Source organism: Cataglyphis hispanica, chromosome 18, assembly GCF_021464435.1.
Source record: "Cataglyphis hispanica isolate Lineage 1 chromosome 18, ULB_Chis1_1.0, whole genome shotgun sequence".
In the NCBI taxonomy this organism is placed as follows: Eukaryota; Metazoa; Arthropoda; class Insecta; order Hymenoptera; family Formicidae; genus Cataglyphis; species Cataglyphis hispanica.
Window position 1 is genome coordinate 4,547,341 of NC_065971.1, and position 20,195 is coordinate 4,567,535.

Below are 20,195 nucleotides of genomic sequence, written 5' to 3' on the forward strand. Positions count from 1 at the left end.
TGCGATAGATTATCGGGATGTATCGTGTGTGTCACCGTTATGTCAATCGTTCGTATCGTATCTTTGTCACAGTAGTCCTTGATAACGATAAACAGGTTAATCTTTATAGCGTTACTTCAATATCGATTACACGTAAATTAGTCATAAAATATAGATCCACTAACAATCACGCGGATTCTACTAAATCCAAATCATTATACAAATCGCAAACATACATTATTGTACAAATCGCAAACATATATTATCTTATTGCTTCAATGTTTATTCAATTAAGTACCTCATCAAATGCCTCAATCAAAATTTTCTTCCGTTTTTTTTTTTACTTTTTATCTTTTATAATTAGACTAAATTTATTTCACTGCTTTTTTAATTTTAATATACTTTTGAAACCGTCTTTACATTCAGAAGAAATTGCTTTCTCTGGGATGCTAACATTAACGAATGAAAATATAATTAAAATAGAAAATTACGAAAAGATACATATATTTTTTTTATGAATAAAATGAAAAAAATTAGATCTGTACATATAGTCAATATATTAGTTATAAAGATATAATATACAAGTCAGACGCAGAATGTTACACGCACAATAATTTTTTATCAGTTTTATCACTTGATTAATTTTAACATTAATCCGCGAGCGATTTGTGCGACAGTTAAAATAATTATCGTGCGCCACTACTGCGCAAAGCAAGGAAGTGATTTACTTGTCACATTTGCGACAAAATTATTCTCAACATTTTAACAACCGCGCGTATTTAATTACTTCAAACCAAACACATGATTCGTGATTATATAATCTCATTCTACGTAGTGAGCTTTTATACAATCCAATTCTTAATAACGCAAGAAAAAAGCGAATTAATTGGAATAAATGCATTAATCAGTTAAATGGGATATCAATTGCACATAATTTCAGCAGAAAATTACTAATTATAACCGATTAATATTAATAGAGATTAATAAAAAAGAAATTCTTCGTTTGTATTGTAACTAGAATTATATGAGCTGGAAAAAAAGCGGATATTCACAAATTAATACAATATGTTGTAAATTAAAAAGAATTACAAGCTGTAAGTTATATTCTTGCAAATAAATCGAATTAAGAGCTCGCTTAAATCATTTGTCGCGATTGGAAATGTGTTTTTCTTGACACTACTGACAACTGGGCAAACATAATCACGAGGAATCACGTGTGAGATGATATTATAGAAAGACTTTTTGAAAATTAGTGAAGAGAACTATGACGAAAATTGGCCTCATGCATTAGTAATATCTAGAAATTTAGTTGATTATGTTTACCTATGTACCAGTAGCGTCAGCAACTCGTCATTTCCGATAGTCCCTAAAAGGGCAAATTGTTCAACCGAGTTTCTAATTCAATTTATTTGCAGATGGTTAATATATAATTTACACCTCGTAATTCTCCTTAATTTGAAGTACAGCAATTTCTCTCTATTACAGTTTATAGTATGTATCGTATATAAACATTTAACGTAAATAATCGTATATATAGTTGTATATAAATAAAAACATATTTTTTTTTACTGGATTTTAGAATGTTAAAAAGATTTTTGTGTGAAAATAATGAATCTTATATAATCCAGAATTTAAATATTGTCAATCCTTTATTAAAAGTATTTCACATCAATAGTGCATTCTACAAACAAGCAATAAATCATTTTGAAAATAAAAAAATTAAAAAAAATTGTGAACTATCATCGATGTTTCAGCGTTTTTCACCGAGTCAATATATCGATCGAAAAACACCGGTTCGTCGACCAAGACTGTTCATTTCAGAGAGACTCAATTAACTGGGTCGCACTTGAGCTTCGGGGAATTCTCGAGGATTTGCCGGAAAAAAATCACGCTCTAAAGACCGTGAAGTCTCTTAACGACGAGTTTGCCAAATAAAAAACTAACGTGACACAGCTCGATGATTAAAGCTTCTGCTGTCTCCTGATTTTGCAAATAATCACTGTAATACGCAACCACTTAGCCTGTTTACAAGCACAAAAAGGTCATTATCTTTTCTATAATTGCGGTTTTTACTGGCATGACAATTCCTCCATGGCGCGTGCCTCCAGCTGGAGACACATTGCTTATTCACAACATTATCAATCTAAAACTGCTATCAAAGAAATCAATAAAATTTCTTTGTGATAATTGGGAGCTTTTGTTACTAAATAATGAATTTAATTAATTTTTAAATTAATATAAATTAAATCTTTAAAAGATATTTAATAAGTAATAGTAAAAAAAGTATTTATTTTGAAAATAATAGATTAAATGTATAAGTAATTCTGTAATTTAGATCGTAAATTTCAGATTTCTTTTTTATTTAAACTTTAGATGCATGTTTTAGAATTAAAAAAAGCATAAATAAAATAGAATAAGTTTTAAAATAAGTTTTTATTTTAATAAAGATTTGCATTAAATTAATTAAAGAACGTATAAAAAAAAATATATGTTACCCTAAATATAATCTGTAAAATTAAAAATAAAAATATTTACTAAAAAATGTTGAAATTTAATTATTCATAGATTCGTTTTTATTTATAAAAGAAAATTTATCAAGGATATATTACTTTTTGTTATTAATTTAGCTTCAATACAAGACTAATAGTTTAATTTTAATAAAAGGGATTTTGAAATTTTTCTCAAAGGGAAGCTAATTTTGTTCAGAGAACCAAAAATTTATGCAATAAAGCATCATTTTGCTGCTAGGATTTAGGTTGCAATGTGTAAGGAGAGACGATATAAAATCTCTCTGCAAAAGAAAACAATGGAAAATCAATTTCATCACAATATTATTCCAAGACTCGACCGATTAGGAAATTCACTGTTAATATCGTTAATGTAAGCGCACAGACGATGAATAATGCAACAAGAAGTTAGTTAATGCAAGTCAATCTTTAAACGATAGACTTCTCCACGTGCAATCTTCACGGAACTACGAATGATCTAATACGTGAAAAAATGTGTGACGCGTGTAAAAAAAAATAAGATTAAATACCTCTGGGGGAATTAATAGGAAACATGAATAAAATGATACGGCGCAGATAGTGTCATGCACAAAACGTGATCAAATTTATTTATCTCGGGTATTTACACCCGATGCACCTATACTATATAAAAATGCGCATTACGTCGTCAAAAATATCCATTAAAATCTTCAAGTAATAAATCATTCTGCAAATCATTCTGTAAAAATTGATTTCATAATTAAGGAGTTCGATTGATACTTTTGTTATTTTATGTAAGGATAAACTGAATATAAGAATTAGTTTATAACTATTTCTTAGTACACATTAGATAGAGATACATTTTTTGGATCATAAAATCTTTGAAAAGTTCTGAATAATAATATCTTATTGTAAATTAAATCTTTTCCATTTTCACAACTTGTTTCCACTAAAAAGTTTTGTTTGATTTTTTACAGGTGAATAACATTACGTCAATAAAATTCCATTTTGATAATTCTTGTGAAAAATGTTCGTTCTTATCGTTGATCGAAGAAATTATAATTTTTTATAGCTGTTTCAAGTGCTTTGATAATCTTCTAGGCTTAAGAAAAAAAAATCTTGATATTTATAGAGAAATCGTCTTATCACTGTAGTTACTCTTCTAATTGTTTTAATAAGTGAAAAAAAGTTAATTTATTAAAAAGTTAATTTATTTCTTGAGTGTATTTATTTTAAATTAATTATTTTGATTAAATCCAAAAGTCTAATAAAATAATACGTTTTGCATCCAATTTTTTATAAATTTAAATCCAACAACTTCTTAAATCGCCATACAAAAAATTGAATACCAAGACAATCAAGATAGGAATTTTTCTATCACACAAAAATTAATGACACACAATTAATCACATTTTCTTTTAATTTTATTTGTTAGTTTATTCAGCTATGATTTGCTCTTTTTACGATAATCTTGGCAAAATATGAAATTAAATTGACAGCCGATTCAACAATCATTGTTTTATCAGCGCGCCTTATTGAAGAAGCTACAGAATAAGTGCGCATAATATCACAAGGTCATGATTACAATCAAATCTGTCTTTATATAAAGTGCATACTGTATAAAGTGTATGAAAAGTAATAATTTTCCGTTTAAATTTCAAGCAATTAGCGACAAGATAAAGCATCCGTTTAAATGTTTCTTTCGAGCAGCAATACAAATAAATGAATTCTAACTACATTATTTGTACATTATCAAGCGCGGAAAATAAAATAAATGCACGTGTTAAAGTCATTATTAAATCAAAATTATCAAAGCTTTTTCCACGTTTACAGATGTTATCTATCCGTGATAGATATATAAAGAATTTACTTAGAAAAATAATTTAAAACATAATATGAAGAAGTCTAAAAATAAAAATCTTGAAAAAATTATTACTTTAAATTTAAATGATTTTTATTGATTTGGAAAAAATAGAAATTACATTTGTTGCATTTGTCTCTCTTGTATTGTATATTATATATTTTTTGCAAATATGTAGCGCCTACAACTCTTTTTGTAGTCGACGCAGAGTGTTTCTTTAACGATGATATAATTAATTAACATTTACGACATTCGCAGTTTTATGTCAACCCTACTATTACGCTGTTCCGAAATTAAAAATAGATTTAAATTTCCATTTGCATTAAATTGTTTGCAACTTTAATCTTAACAGTTGTTAAATAGCCATTGATAACTTCAATCGCAATCTGCGTTATCGCCGTAAGATGCCACTCGTCCGAAGATATTCACCAGCGAGAAAAAAAATAACGTGAAGCGTATCAAATAACCAGTAGCATTAAAAATTTTTCCATTCTCAGTGAGCAGGATAGCAGTATCAATATATTTGTCCTATTCTACAATAGACAGATAATAACGTGCATTAGCACAAATAATTTTTAGAAAGGACGCGATTAATAGGAATTGCTAATTCCTTTAGGAAATATTTATTCTAAATTCTTGATTATTTTTACGGTTACAAGAATATTTTAAACAACAGAAAAACATAAAACCTTAATTAATATCGCAAAATAGTTTATTCATTATGCAAATAACATTTTAGAATAAATATATAAAATGTTATTTTTATTTATATTAATTTGTGTTATATTAATTTGTCATAAATTTATACTAACTACTTGTTTTATATACTTTCCAAAATTTATAACAAGCTATTAATTTATTTATTATATATACTTTTTTATTATTGTCTAATTAATTTTATTCAACTATTCTAACTTTATTATACTGTAAAAGATTATTAAAATAAATGCAGATATGTTTCAGCTAACTAAAATAAAAAAAGTTAAATATTTTTTTTGAGCTATCTGAGATATCCAAATACTATATCATAATTTATGATCAGCGGAAAAAGATTGTTCCACTTTAATGATCGATGATACAAATGTAAGTCATTTTATGTGATATATATATATATATATATATATATATATATATATCACATATATATATCACATATATATGCAAATACACATGAAGAAATGTTGTCGCATGTCGATAAAGCTGCGTGAGCAGAAATTATATATAGATTAAAGATATATTAAAGATATATTAAAAATAATATATTAAAGATTTATAATAATAGTATATTCAAACATAACAGCGTGTATATGTGTGTGAAAAACTTGAAACTTATGAATATAACTTATGAAAAAGACGATAAATTAATCGTGAGATTAACATTTTCTTCTCAGCAACTTTCATATTTATTTTTAAATTTGTTTCTCCTTCTTGCTCTTATGCATATCTCTTTATATTTTGGTACGCCAAGATATTATATCTACAGTTTAACTAAGCAACGTTTTAAATTTTATTTACGCTACTTGATGAATGCTGTCATTAAATCAGCATTCGTACATCAGTGCACGCATTTTCGCGCTCGTCAATGCTATTCAGCTATTCGTCGTTTTGAATCGAGCATTGCCCTGTAGCTCTTCCTGAATCTCTTGGGAAGATTTCCCTTTAGTTTCCGGTATAACGAAGTATATAAACACAGTACCGGCTACCATGATACTAGCAAAAATCCAGAAAGTCGCGTCCGCGCCTAATTCATCGTTCATCATCGGAAAAGTTTTCGTCACCAGAAATACGAGGAACCAATTCAACATCACGGCAATACCGGAAGCGACCGCCTTGGTCTCTGCAGAAAATAGTTCGCCCATCAGCATCCACGGTATCGGACCCATCCTGTGCATAAAACGTAACGCTGTAATTGATTTACTTTTTATTTTTTATGTTTATCATAATATAATTATAAACACTTTAGTTATAATTTTTATAATTTCAAAAATATCTAAATAATTAATTTATATATGCTTGCTAATTTTTAAACAATTTTTAACATCAAATCAAATGTTTATAATATGCAATGCAAATCTTATAATCATATTATTTAAAAATGCAAATGCAGTTTGTTGCAAAATTTACCCGATAGAGAAGGAGATCATAAATAACGTTAGAGATGTAAGCGGCAGCCAACCTAGATTACTGACGTCATTTCCATTTGCCTTAATATTGAAGTACAGACCAAGAGCCACAAGACTGACTGTCATAACACTTGAGGAAAATATAAGCAATGGCTTCCTTCCGGCACGATCCACAATTATAGCTGCTACACCTGACATCACCGTCTATCCGAAACGACATTTCAAATAAACATCGTCATCCACGACAATTAAGTAATTAACAATAATTGCGGAAGATGAATGCAGATATACATCACAGATATATATCATGCTGATTATACGACTATCATGTATAGTTAATCGCAAAAAAACAAATTTTGGAGATAAAAGCTGTACAAGAGATTATACAATTCATATAAATTTATGTTTGACAAATTAACTGGGAAAAAATACAAGCTAAAATAATAATTCTTTAGAAGAATAACTTTAATCAAATTTTTGAGAGGAAAATTTTCTGGTCTCTGTCTCAAAGTAAAATAAGAGACGTAACATTTTTTCGAATTTTGTAAAAGTTAATATTTTTACATAAACTGAATATTGATAAGCTGTATATTGATACCTGAACGATTGCTACGACAATAGAGGCGAGTTCCGGCGACATTGAGCTTCCAGATGCCTTAAAAATGGTAACGGTATAAAAGATCACTGCGTTTATACCGGACAATTGTTGAAAGAACATGGCACCCAATGAAGCGAGCAAAGCTTTTTTGGCTGCTCGAGTGCGTATAAGATCGAATATGCTTGATTTTCTTGACGCTGCCTGCTCGGCTTCTCGCTGAAACTGTGCAAGTTCGTCGGACGGATCGTAAGAATCACCCCGGAGTACTGTCATCGCCATTGTGGCTTCCGTTCTCCGCTTTTTATTCTGCAAAAATTCGAGACATATTCGAATTTTTATTCGTCGACGAAAAATTTGATCACATTTTACTCCGATTATTACAATTATTTTCTTAGAAATCAAATATATACATATAATTGTTTTTTTAATCTATAACGCTAAAGATATATAAAAAAAGTAACAAGGCACAAATCGGAGGAGGATCCATCAATTTGACCTACCACTAGCCAAACGGGTGATTCCGGCATCCACGTGAAGGAGGCAAAGAAGCTGATCTCTACGAGGGCGCAGATTATAGCGAACGCCGTGTAGCTCAAGATCGCTCCAAGCACGAAGGCCAGCAAAATTCCAAATGTGAGGAACAACTGGAACATCGCACCGAGAGTGCCTCGGGTGGAAGTCTCCGCAATTTCGGAGATATAAGTAGGCACGAGGACGCAAGCTGCGCCGACGCCGATGCCCACTATAAACCTGGCTACGTTGATCAGCCACAGCTCGGAGGCAAATATAATGATCGTCCAGGATAAAAGAAACGGAGCTGTCAGCAAAAGAAGCGATTTTTTCCGGCCAATTTTATCGGCCATCGGCCCGGATAAGACGGCGCCCAGCATCGCGCCCAGAGCCAGTAATGAGCTCACCCAGGATCCTTGTTCCGGAGTAATGACCAGCCATGAATTCGGTTCGTACAGCTGGGGCAGGACAGGAGACGTCCAGGCCAGAGCGGTACCCACGCCGATGGCCATTATGGAAGCTCAAGAGATTTAAATATAAAGTTAATATCGAAAGGAAAAAATTATGTGAAAAAGCTTTATTAGGTTTATTTAATACACAAAATTCAATATTATTAGATTAATAACGGTTGAAAGGATAAATAAGTAATGCGAATAATAATTCTTTTATTTACTTTTTCCATGAACTTAATGAAATTACGCGAATTGTTCGTAAAATTATTTTTTTAACGAAGAAATTTAAATGTACGATTATTTTTTAATATTAAAAATTTTTAAGTTTTAGGAAAATATGGAATATTTATCTCATTTTTTGGTAGAGAACTTCGTGTTTTCCAGCACCTACGCATTCAGGTCAATCTTATCAATCTATTCATTCAAACCGTTGCACTTATTCGATGAAACCTACGAATTATCTATCTCATGAACGGTATATCTTCTTCGATAAGATATACAAACAGAATTTCGTAAACTCTTTAATTATTTTCCTATTCATTTTTTCACATAATGAAAAATTGTTTTTTTTTTAACAGATTATATTATTCTATCAAATCAGTGACAAATAACGATATCCGCTCGAGCGTTATTGATAATCCAGAAAGAGAGAAAGGACAATTATATTCTACCTTTTTTCTAAATGATGGATACTAATCGCGGAATATTTAGAAACGATTATTGACGTGATGAGATAAGATAGGCAGCCAGGCCAAATTATTTTATCGAGCAGAACTTCAACTCAACTTAACAGTAAAAGCCGCCGCGAAAAGACAGTGATGCATTATGATCCGTTAAGGATGAAGTGAATCGATTCGTGGAATATAGTCGTGCGAGACAGCAAATCCACTGTTCTTCAAGATCTCAAATCCGTATCAGAAATATATGTAAATTACATCGCATTGAATTCGGATGGCTTTGGGACGGACATCTCCATTTTTCATCTCGGAGCAAAATGCGACACTCATTTCAATAAAATATTACGACCATACACCGGGTTTCAGTCAGCGAAATATGAGCTTATTTGGCTCGCGGAATTTTATAGTAATGGAGGGTCCCTGACAAAACCAAGGCTTTACTGTAATTTTGCAGGAAAGTCATGAAACTTTAGAAGATAGTCTGCCGACACGCGCGCACATAATATTCTTTTTTCTCGTGATTTTATCATTTATCATACTTGCGGATGAAGTTTAATTAATAGAAATGAGACACAAGCAGATATTTACATTTGAAATGTAAATATTTTAATAAAGTTAAGCAGCAAGATATAAATACATATGTATGTATAAAATTACCAAACGCTAAATGTTTGTAATAATTATGCTATATTAATGTGTGTGTTTTTTAAATATTATCATTTTATTTATAAAACTTTTTATAAAAGCATAACAGAAATAATAAGTAACATAATCTTTTATATTGTAGCATGTTCCACGTGAAATTTTAACTGCTTACAAAATAAAAATTTAATTATTCGTGTCGAGTGAAAAATACGTGTAAATAAAACAAATATGTAAATTGAAAAGACAAACGTGTAAAAGACGTATTTTTTTCAAATGAAAAATATACAAGATTCTATCTCGTTAATGACAGTATTATCTTCTTCTGAACTTAAGAGGGTTTGATCGCTTTTATATAGATAAGAGGATCAAACTTCTTAACAAGTAAATTTTTGTGGATTAAAAAGATTTTAGGGAAACGATATCAAGATATCAGTTGGATTTACATTTATTACCTAGTGAGCCTCTTATTTCAATACTTTTATAATCTAATAATTTAATACACAACAGAGAAATATAATATCAGAACTCTCTACCATAATTCTATTTCCAAAAATAAAGCTTATAAAAAAACTACTAATAATTTTCGGACATAAGTAATTATTAAAGTTCAAAAATGCGTATATTTCCTACAGTCAAATCAACTGATTACGCACATGAAAGCACACCGTTATATAGTAATCGTTATAATAGCATAACGATTATCGCGATTAATGATTATCTGACATTTCAGTAAGCTGATACTATCTGAATAAGCAATTATATCGTGAAATAATGACTTGATCGTTTCCAATCCAATCCTTATTATAATATTTATAAGAACAAATTATAATATTTGAAGTAGAGAGAAACCTTATAAAAGAGATAGATGAATTTAAAAGAATTATGAGAATCTATAAAGTCCTACTTTATATTAATTATTTTTTCTTTAAAGAGAGAGAAAGAGAATGTATTTTTAATAAAATTAGGTAATATATATTTATTTTTGAGCCTTATATTTTTGATGTTTAGAAAAGTAATACAAGCAATATATATTTTTTAATCTGTGTTAAAACAATTTCTGTTTATTTTTATCTAAGAACAAATCTTTTTTATAAAAACACAATGGGATAAAATTATAAGAAACATGCAAATAAAAATATTTATTAATCTAACGTTATTAATGTCAAAAAATTTAAAATTAGATATCGAAAACGCGTATAGATTAACAAATGGATTGCGCAATTGCGAGGAAAAATGTTAAACATTATTATTGATTTATTTATTATTATTACTTATTATTATTTAATTCACAGGTATATATTTATATGTACAATTAATTTCTAACGTACTCCACATTCTCTTTAAGCATATTAGTTAGTAAATAAATAAACAACAAAAATGGAGTTCAATATGTATATTTACAATACCTTCGACGAAATTGTTTATTGAATATATGAAATGTGCAATCATTTTAAACACGTATGCATAATTTCAAACACGCAAGGATGCGATTATATAGTGTATTAATCATAAACATTTGATGCAATAAAATGATATATAAATTAATGATAGCTAAACTTTTGGCAACTCTCGTTTGATCGTTCAAAATAGATATCATGCTTCTTCCGATCAAGCATCTTATTTCGTAAGAAGTACGATGATAAACATTAATATATACAGTCGCACAAATACCAGAAATGGATGCGAGGTATTGCCACAACTTTTTGCCTCCCCGATGTACAGGAGCACCGCTAATCATCCCGGTGCCCTCCATTCTTCGTAAATCAGGCTACTCCTTCAAGGGTTTTGGAGCACAAAAATCAACGTTCGCGGCACTCGGCGATAATCTTGTTTCAGGATAGTCCTTAATAGGTTTCGCTCACGTTTTCCCTCGATTTTCCGAGGAACACGGAAAAACATTAATGAGTCGCAGGCCACATTTCAGACAACGCGAAACCGCTTGATACGAAATGAACGATCCGTTACCGAAGCCATCGTATATCAGGACCGTTTTATCTAGTCACCGATTATCACTAATCTTTGTCACTTATCTGGCACGATCGAAACAAAAAAAATATAGAAGTAATGATAAATAGAGATGGACGAAATGAATGATGGAATCGAAAATTTGAACGGACGCGCGATGCCGTTATCGGATAAACATAGAATCGACATGTTGCTCCGCTTTCTCGTTCTTGATATACTTCTAGCAATTTTTGTATAATGAGAAAAAGAATTAGAATTTTTTCAGAATACTTTATTCTTATATCTCTCGATCGCCGAGTTTTTCGTAATACTTTGATAAGTTAAAGTAAAAAAAACTGGGTCACTCAATTCAATTCCTATGAAAGACTTTATTTCGTGCAACATAAGTAATATTTTTTATATAAAATTTTATATAAAATATATAGTAATAATTTATGTAACATAGTAATTAAGTGTTTTTCCAGGATATTTTTTCAATCTTTGCCAGCGAAACTTTCATTAATCTTAAAAAACAAAATTGTGTAGGAGATACCTTTTTTAAAAAATTTGTTACCTTTGGGAAATTATTAAAAAATCCATACAGGGCAAATCAATAAATTAGAAAGTTATGCAAGACAAAGCGTATATGTCTTTGATCCGTATTAAAATAGAATAATATTATATATACAAATTACGCAATAATTATCTTATACGTTGTGAAATTCATTATATAAACACACAGTATGTTTGGACATAAAATATTTATCGAATATTTTATCAATATTTAATCAAATGATTCTAGCATAATTACACGAAACAACACATTTCTATATATCTAGGCAAGTCAAATATAAATTGGGTTTTTTCCAAAATATTTTATTCACTCAAAATATTTTTAGCGCGCACCCAAGTTATTTTTCTACAGTTTCCACTAAAATCTAAGCATTTTTTCCGCCGGATTGGCAGTCTTTTTATTTCCGTGTCATAAAAAATAGTGGAACGTGTCCAAAATCCATTGCACAACCGAATTTTTTCTAAAAAATTCTTAATTTTTACCTAAAGCTAATTGTACACGGAAAAATTCGTGCGCAATCGGCTTTAGACACGTTCCAATACTTTTTATGACACAAAAATAAAAAAACTGCTGATCCGGTGACAAAAATGCTTAGATTTTAATGGAAACTATGTAGAAAAATGACTTGAATGTGCGTTAAAAATATTTTGATCAAATAAAATGTTTTGGGAAAAGTCTGATTTTTTATTTCACTTGCCCACGTATTATATTAGACCGCTAACAGAGATCTTACTAAAGGTGAAACCAATATAGCTATTTACAATCAGACAGAATACATTAATGGATAGAATATTAATCAATATTTTTCTATAAATAACTCAATTAATTGTCTGTACATAAAAATAGTTTATATTTTAATAACTGCTGGTAAATAATTGAAATACGACACAAAATAAATATTAATCCAACTTATATATTCTACCTTGTAAATGACTGCTCTTTAATGTTAGCGATCTAGTTTAATATATAAAAGTCTATTCATATGAAACTATGTCAACAATGAGAGTGTGCATTGTAAAATGAAAAGCGTGAAAATATTTTGACGTGAAAATATTCGACAATTTTACAAAGAAAAATAAAAGTTCTGTGAGAGAGAGAGACACACACAAATGTGACCGCTTACCCTTGGCGGAACGCTCTCTTCGCCACTAGAATCTCATGTGAAAGACATTTCAATTGAATTTCAATCGTTGGCAGAGCAATTTTCGATTTTCTCCACCGTCGCGTCGAATTTTGCGCTTATTGATCGCGCAAACCTGATAGATTTTAAATTTAATGTATGAAGAAATCTCTCATATATGCAATTTTAAAAACTTACAATTTTTTTATAAAATAAATACCTGTTTTAAAAAACAATTTATTAACGATTTTCTATTGTAAGAGGAAAAATCGATAAGAAATTTTCTAGCATAAGATATGCTCGATAGGAATTGCAATAAAATCACGTGGATAAATCACTTCTATATTTAATCATGGATCGATATCCGGAATATATGATTGTATTTTATCTGTCTTCGCGAAAAATCCATGACGTCGTTACGTGCGTTACGTAATAACTTAAGAAGCCGTTATCGCAATTTTCTAAGTGAACGATAAATATACTTTGTTTAGCGATTAAATATTTTTCTTTGATGATTTAATAGTGCTAATATATCATTTTGTAATTACTTTAGCATTCTTTAAATGTCTCGAAAGAAAGAGAAAAAAGTTAAGCAAATTCATTTCATAAATCCAAAGAGTATAAATTAGGTTGGCTCCTCTATTCGATATCATCGTTAAAATTTACTGTCAAATAATTTGAGATAATATTAGTTAATAATATTAGATAATATCGTTCAAAAGCATATAATATTTGTATTATATAAAATTAAAATTATTTCTATATGAAAATTGACATGGTATAAAGAGTAATAATATTAATTAATTTTACAAATAATTTCTTGATCAAAATAAAATTAATTTTGTTGTTTAGATAAATGTAAAATTTTATTTGCAATGGTAATCTATTTATCAATATTACAATAATGTGAAATGCAAAATACTAAATATTCAGCGTTAATTTATACAATAAAGTAATGTGTAAAATTTTAAATATCTTGGGACGACAACAAATTGATTATAACATATTTGGTAATTTGGCTTTTACGATGTATAGAATGTTATTGTTATCACAGGCGCTTTCGTGTTGTCATTCGCACGGCGACATTCAAGCAGTAAGGTAGTGATGCGAGACGCTTTTTGTAGAATTTCTTTTTTAAACGCGATCGTAACAAATATCAAGAAATTATTTAATCATTATCTTTTATATATACGTTAAATTATTACATATATGTTAAATAATATTACATAATATTAATATACAATATGACGATGATAGATCTTAAAGCGCGATGTGTTCATTTAATCAAGTAAGAATCGAAATGAAAGGAATCAAAATTATAAATTATTGTTTCGTTGCAATTTTTACGCCTATCATTAGTAAAATAATAATTATTTATTTGCCACAAAATTTACTTGTCCAATATGAAATGAGAATGAGATTGCACTTATCTATGCTCAGATTGTGAATGATTAGATTATAGTTCCAATTAAATATTCTCGTATTTGCTTAAGATTTTTTCTTAGCTCTAGAATCATTTATATTTTATTTATATACTGTATAGATAAAATTCTTCTATGATTCCAATATTTTTATTTTATATTTTATTTTATTATATTAACCTTAATTAAAATCATAATAAATCTATATATATATATATATGTATATATATGGTGTTTGTATATGTGATTTTTGAAGAATAAAATTTCATTTATATAAATAATATATATACATGAAGGGTGTGAAAACGAAGGAGGATAGAAATAAAAAAAGAGCTAAAGAAAAAAAAAAGAAATTTTATATTTTCGAAAGTGAGAAGTTCTATAATTTTGATCTTATTTGAAGTTTCACTATTTGAAGTTTCTCTTAACAAAATTGACGAGTCCTTGATTGAAATCTTTGAGATCCTTCAACACGTGGATCTGTAAATCCGCGAATTTCAAACTTTTCAGATTCTCAATCAGAAAACTTCGAAATCCAATGTTCGGAAGAAAACTTTCGCTTTATGAATAGTGCTCTTCGCAAACATTCAAATACTATAAATATGCTTTTCGCGATTAGCAATGGGAATATTTAATACAATAATCGTCGCGCAATCGTTGCAACGAAGTGATGATCGATGCAAAGAAAATCGCATTATTGTTAAGTATCTGTTTTACTGAACACTCTGATGAATCATACAATCGCAATAATGCGTCAGACTCTTGAGTCAAAAAATCCGTTTTCGCAGTGTACATTTTAACGCTAATGATATCTGGTTCTCATTCTTAATTATACGCGATTTAAATTGCAATACAAATGAAGAATTAAATGCATTTTTACCAAGTTTAGCGTTAAATATGCATTACGAATTTTAGTAGTTCTCGCCCTGCTCGATGTTATCGCATAATTGAAATTTAAATAACACGAAAACAATACTTTTATTTAATATTCCTGTTTTGGGTGCCTACACTTCATATCATGAAAATTCGAGCTCGCATTAAATCTTTTAGAGTTAAGCAAGATCGCCTGCAAAATAATAATTTGCCGCGTATCGAGGTCAGAAGAATTTTAGGGATTGAAATTTAATGCTCAAATAGCAAACATTATTTTCTTTCCGAAAAAATGCTTCCTAATTGAAAAAATATTTACAGATATAAATAAACAGATTAATGATAAAACATGATTTAATTTCATATTTCCCTAAAATTTTGTACTGACGTAGATCGTGCGAAAGCTTACGGAACTAATATCTAAAAAAGTAATATCTAGAAATATACATCTAATTAATATATAGATTCCTATCGCGAAGACATAATTTAACAAACGCGAGAACTACTTGCACGGATTATTAGTATTACTTATCAACGCTATTGTACATAGAATATTTGTAAAAAATATCTTACGCACTAATAAGGCCTGTGTTTTAGGTATTTACGTCCCCAATATTTGTCGCACGTAGGACAGAATGTAAATATTCTCTGATAACGAGTGGATCAAATTGATCATAAATCATTACTCATTATCATTTGATCCATGATCAATGTAATACAATGTGACGTGAAGAACGTGCTCGGTATATAAATATAAAGGTAAGATTCGGACGGGGGAATGGGGAGGGATTCGCTTTTAATTCTGAGCGCGCGGCGCGAATATATGCGGGAGCTTAAAAAAATACCTTAGATTAACTCACTTGCTTATCACTGTGATAACACACCGGCGCGCATACTGGCGATAATTCCTGCACACACGTGCAATGTTTCTTAAAAAATAAAAAATCGACGCTCCCTTTGTAAAACGCATTACTGTCGATTACTGTCGCTAACTTACCTTAGATTAAAACGTGCTACCGTAAAATCGTACAAAAAGTAAGATTTCTTCTCGCTTTTTGGTGTGGAAAGCATTGGATATGTACAGTTGAACTCTTCTGCGACTGAGCAGGATTTATCAGAATTGGATTTTCGAGTAGATTTTCTTGAAGCGTTAAGCGATAGATCTCTTGAATGTTTGAATTAACAGATTTACGTGTCATGTCAACTTAAGTCTCGGAAAATCCGCGCTTCGTAAGGATACTTTAATTTCTAGATCTATGAAATTTTAAAGAACGTTGACTATCTGATTCTTATTGTGAAAATTATATTTTCGCAAATATCTCATATATTCTTTTTATCGAGAAAAAAAACTATCACGGAGATAAGATTAAACAGCTCAGCCGCAAAAGAATTAGTTTCTCGTCTTTTGCTGCGGTTCCTGTATGTTGTACGTAAGACTAAAAAAAATTTAATATATTTCACAAGAAATTACGAAAATTTTACAATCTGTTTGCTTTCTCGAGATTAAATCAATTTCACGTTATTTTTCATTAAGGCAAAAAGAGAAGAACGTGTAGCAGAGAACGATAATAATCTATGAACAAAGGCAATAATTTTTGCCATCATATATTATCATGTATTTTTTAGATATGTAAGTTGTAATGAAAATCAGATTGCAATTAATACGAATTTTTTAACACAAATTGTTACGTGTTTAATTTATATGGAAAAATTAGTACCTATAATCTAGAAATTTCTTTTATGTTTTTATCATGTAAATATTCAGATAATTATTTGAATTAATATCTATTAATGAATGATATTCATTAATCATTCGCGCATAAGATATGTATGAAATGAACTGAACATTATATGTAGAATGGTGTCTCATGATTTTAAAGTACTTTATCGCGAAAGAAATGAAATGTCACAAGAGGGCTGGAAAACGGTTCTGTGTTTTTTTTTTTTTTCACATGGAATTTCAGTCTTTATCGTACGCGTCATTTGCATACATAAATATAAAAATTAAAAAAGCTCTCTTATCAGATTCGTTAGTTATCGATATATATAAACAACATCCGAAGAAAAGAAAACAACGAGAAAAATCATAGCACGTCTCACGATAAGACATACGCAGAGAGTCACGTATCTATGAAGCAGATTTAAGGATTCGCACGTTTTCGTTGCAACAACCGCAAAATGTACGCACCTTTAGAATATTATATCACTATACTTTGTCCGCGTCGATGGGAGAAATCTTTGAATCCTTTATTGACTGTTCGCATTCGATAAGCGTATATCAAGAACGCCGGAGAGTAATCTGAAAAAAATTCTCGATTTTTCAAGGCTATAAAATTTAAATTTTCAAATCTAGGATCATAAATTATTTCTTAGATAAGAGAGAAAGAAGGGGCGATTTGTAAGAAGATTATATATATAAGGAGAACTCAATGAGGGAATTCATTGATTTTATATAATTTATAACAGAGGTACATTATAAGATTAAGATATCTTTGAAACTTAAATTATTACAATTTAGAAACTCAGAATCTTGAATATATAATCTCTCGAAATTTGATTCCCAGATTTTTTAATTTAATTTGGAAAATTTTGTATCTTTGAGCTTTTGAAAAATCAAAATCTTGATTTCTCGACTATAATTTTGATTCTCAACTCTTTAAAATTGTTGAGTTGTTCAATATATAATCATTATATCTTCCATTGTAACTTTGATCAAAATTCTTGAACTCACAAGTCTTTCAATCAATAATTGTTATCAGCATACTCATTTTAAGTTGTGGATTAATATGATCTTACAAATTACAGGAAAGACAAACTTACCTTTTATTGAGTGCCAAAAGAATCCCGCAAAACAGAAGGCAATAAATTCGAAAATTCAACAGAAAACTAACTCTACAATTGATTACTTCCGGTGTCCTTAATATCGACGGTGTTAAATTAAATCGTCCTTGTATGAGATCGAATGGGAAATCGCACTTTTGTTCGAAAGAAATATTTCTAAGCAGCGATTAAAATATTTAGAACGAATCAAAAGCGCAGCGAGGAGGGTAAATAGCGTCTCGCTTATATTATATGTTTTATCCTGCGACAGATTCCCTCCTCTCTCAGTCTATCGCATTAACCTGAGTCAAGAATCAAAGCTTAAGCAGAGTATTGTATAAAAAAATCAACTTTCCAGTGTCTGTCGTGTGTACGAGCTTGTATCTCCGGCTGGTCATCTTGTCGATGAAGCTTTTTGTCTCTGTCTCGCTGTGATTGGGATTCCAGCGTATTGACAGTATCGATATTCTTATAATGTCCCAAGGGATGGTGTCGAGTACCTACAGTAATTTTTAATCGTTTTTACAAGCTCTGCGTTACTCGTTACCGATTATTTTTACAATTCCTTGATCGGTCACATTTTAAAGACATGCTTCCAAGCATGTCTTTAGCAAAATTATCAGTCAAAATATATATTTAGCATATGTAAAATATATTATTTAAGTCTCAAAAGTAAAATATTATTTCCGCTCTTATACCAACACGTGTAAAAGATACGTGCGAAGAAAAATAAATATGTATACTTATATAAACTATTATTTTTACATACAAAAATACAAATATGTATAAACAAAGAGAGAGAGAGAGAGAGAGAGAGAGAGAGAGAGAGAGAGAGAAATAAATATATTTTATAAAACTTTTAATATTTTAGAAACAAAAAAATTATACAAAAGAAAAATTATTTACCTGACCATCGGGAGCGTCGGGACTGTCCAAACTTAGATAATCCAAAGTCGTAGTGTTATATGCCAACAATACGCTATAGAGGGGAAAGCACTTGAGTCTAGTGGTAGGAAAGCCGTCGTCCGATGACACGAGACTGTTAGGACCGTCGCCCAATTTGGTGACCTGTACCTCCGACTCCTGGTGGTACTTTATCTGTAATATCGTTCGCGCGCGTGAAACGCATGCGTTCGTCTTGTCATCGCGAGTCCATGTCAAAAGAAATACGATCTATCTTTCACCTCTTTGGTATCCGTGTCCGTGCTGAGACAGGCGTGGAGAACTTTCGATCGCGGATTCCTGGTGCTCCTCTGCGCTTCGAAGAAACTCTTGGGCTCGGTTAATATCAGGATGCCACGCCAGCTCAGATTGGATTCTAGCCAAGCGGTGCTAGAAATCACGCCTATCTGAAAAAAAGCGATGACGCTTCATAATGGTCGGTAACGGATTTATGGATATACCCAAATATCGCGATAGGAATCGAGAGATAAACCGAATGCATCACCGGCCTAATTTACATCCTTTGTGTCAAATAACGAGAAAATAAATTGAAAAGAGGAGAGATACCGAAATTCATACAATTATCTAGTTCACCTATTTTTAACTGGTTGCGTGCGGATGAATTTGCGTGTTTCGCTAATATTACAGTGCACTATCGTGAATGATAAAGAACTGTTAGTGCAATATTGCGGTACCTAATATAGATATCTAAGTCTATTAAAGCACCGATGTATCTAATTTTATAAGATTAAAACTTAACAAATTGTTAAATAACATGTAATAAAATTTTCATTAAGAAAAAATTCAACACCAAATTTTTCTAAAAATATGCTCCTTTCATAAACTTTCATATATATTTTACAATGTACATATATATATATATATAAAATATTTTACTAATTTTTTTTCAAATATTTACAACAGCCTAACAAATTCCACATGAAGCGATATCATCTAGAAAATTGTAATCTTTTGAATTTCCTTGATGCTTTTATATATGGTAAAAAAAACAGAAATTTTTAATTTCGATTTTAAAATTTTATATAGAATTCATATTTCCTAGAAAAATTTTTTTATTGTAACTTTTTAATATTAAATAGTGAAAATATTATACTGTTATATATATATATATATATATATATATATATATATATATATATATATATTAAAATA

The 20,195-nt window shown here is 29.8% G+C and overlaps 2 protein-coding genes across 4 annotated transcripts in view; both read right to left on the minus strand.

Moving 5' to 3' along the window:
* Positions 1–5,145: 5,145 nt before the first annotated feature.
* Positions 5,146–11,307, minus strand: LOC126856276 (facilitated trehalose transporter Tret1-like). The gene is made up of 5 exons (XM_050604670.1): positions 11,003–11,307; positions 7,548–8,077; positions 7,048–7,353; positions 6,451–6,653; positions 5,146–6,210 (listed from the first exon to the last, which is right to left on the minus strand). Exons 1-5 carry the CDS (start codon positions 11,082–11,084, stop codon positions 5,916–5,918), a joined length of 1,416 nt encoding a protein of 471 aa, XP_050460627.1. The 5' UTR covers positions 11,085–11,307; the 3' UTR covers positions 5,146–5,915.
* A 3,417-nt stretch (positions 11,308–14,724) lies between these two features.
* Positions 14,725–20,195, minus strand: part of LOC126856295 (protein Star-like) — a 41,923-nt gene continuing 36,452 nt past the window's right edge. For all 3 annotated transcript variants that reach the window (XM_050604699.1, XM_050604696.1, XM_050604695.1), the window contains exons 4-6: positions 19,265–19,429; positions 18,987–19,178; positions 14,725–18,580 (exon numbers count right to left, since the gene is read on the minus strand). In XM_050604699.1, the coding sequence (XP_050460656.1) occupies positions 18,395–18,580; positions 18,987–19,178; positions 19,265–19,429 (543 nt within the window). In that variant the 3' untranslated portion in view covers positions 14,725–18,394. The remainder of the gene's footprint in view (positions 18,581–18,986; positions 19,179–19,264; positions 19,430–20,195) is intronic.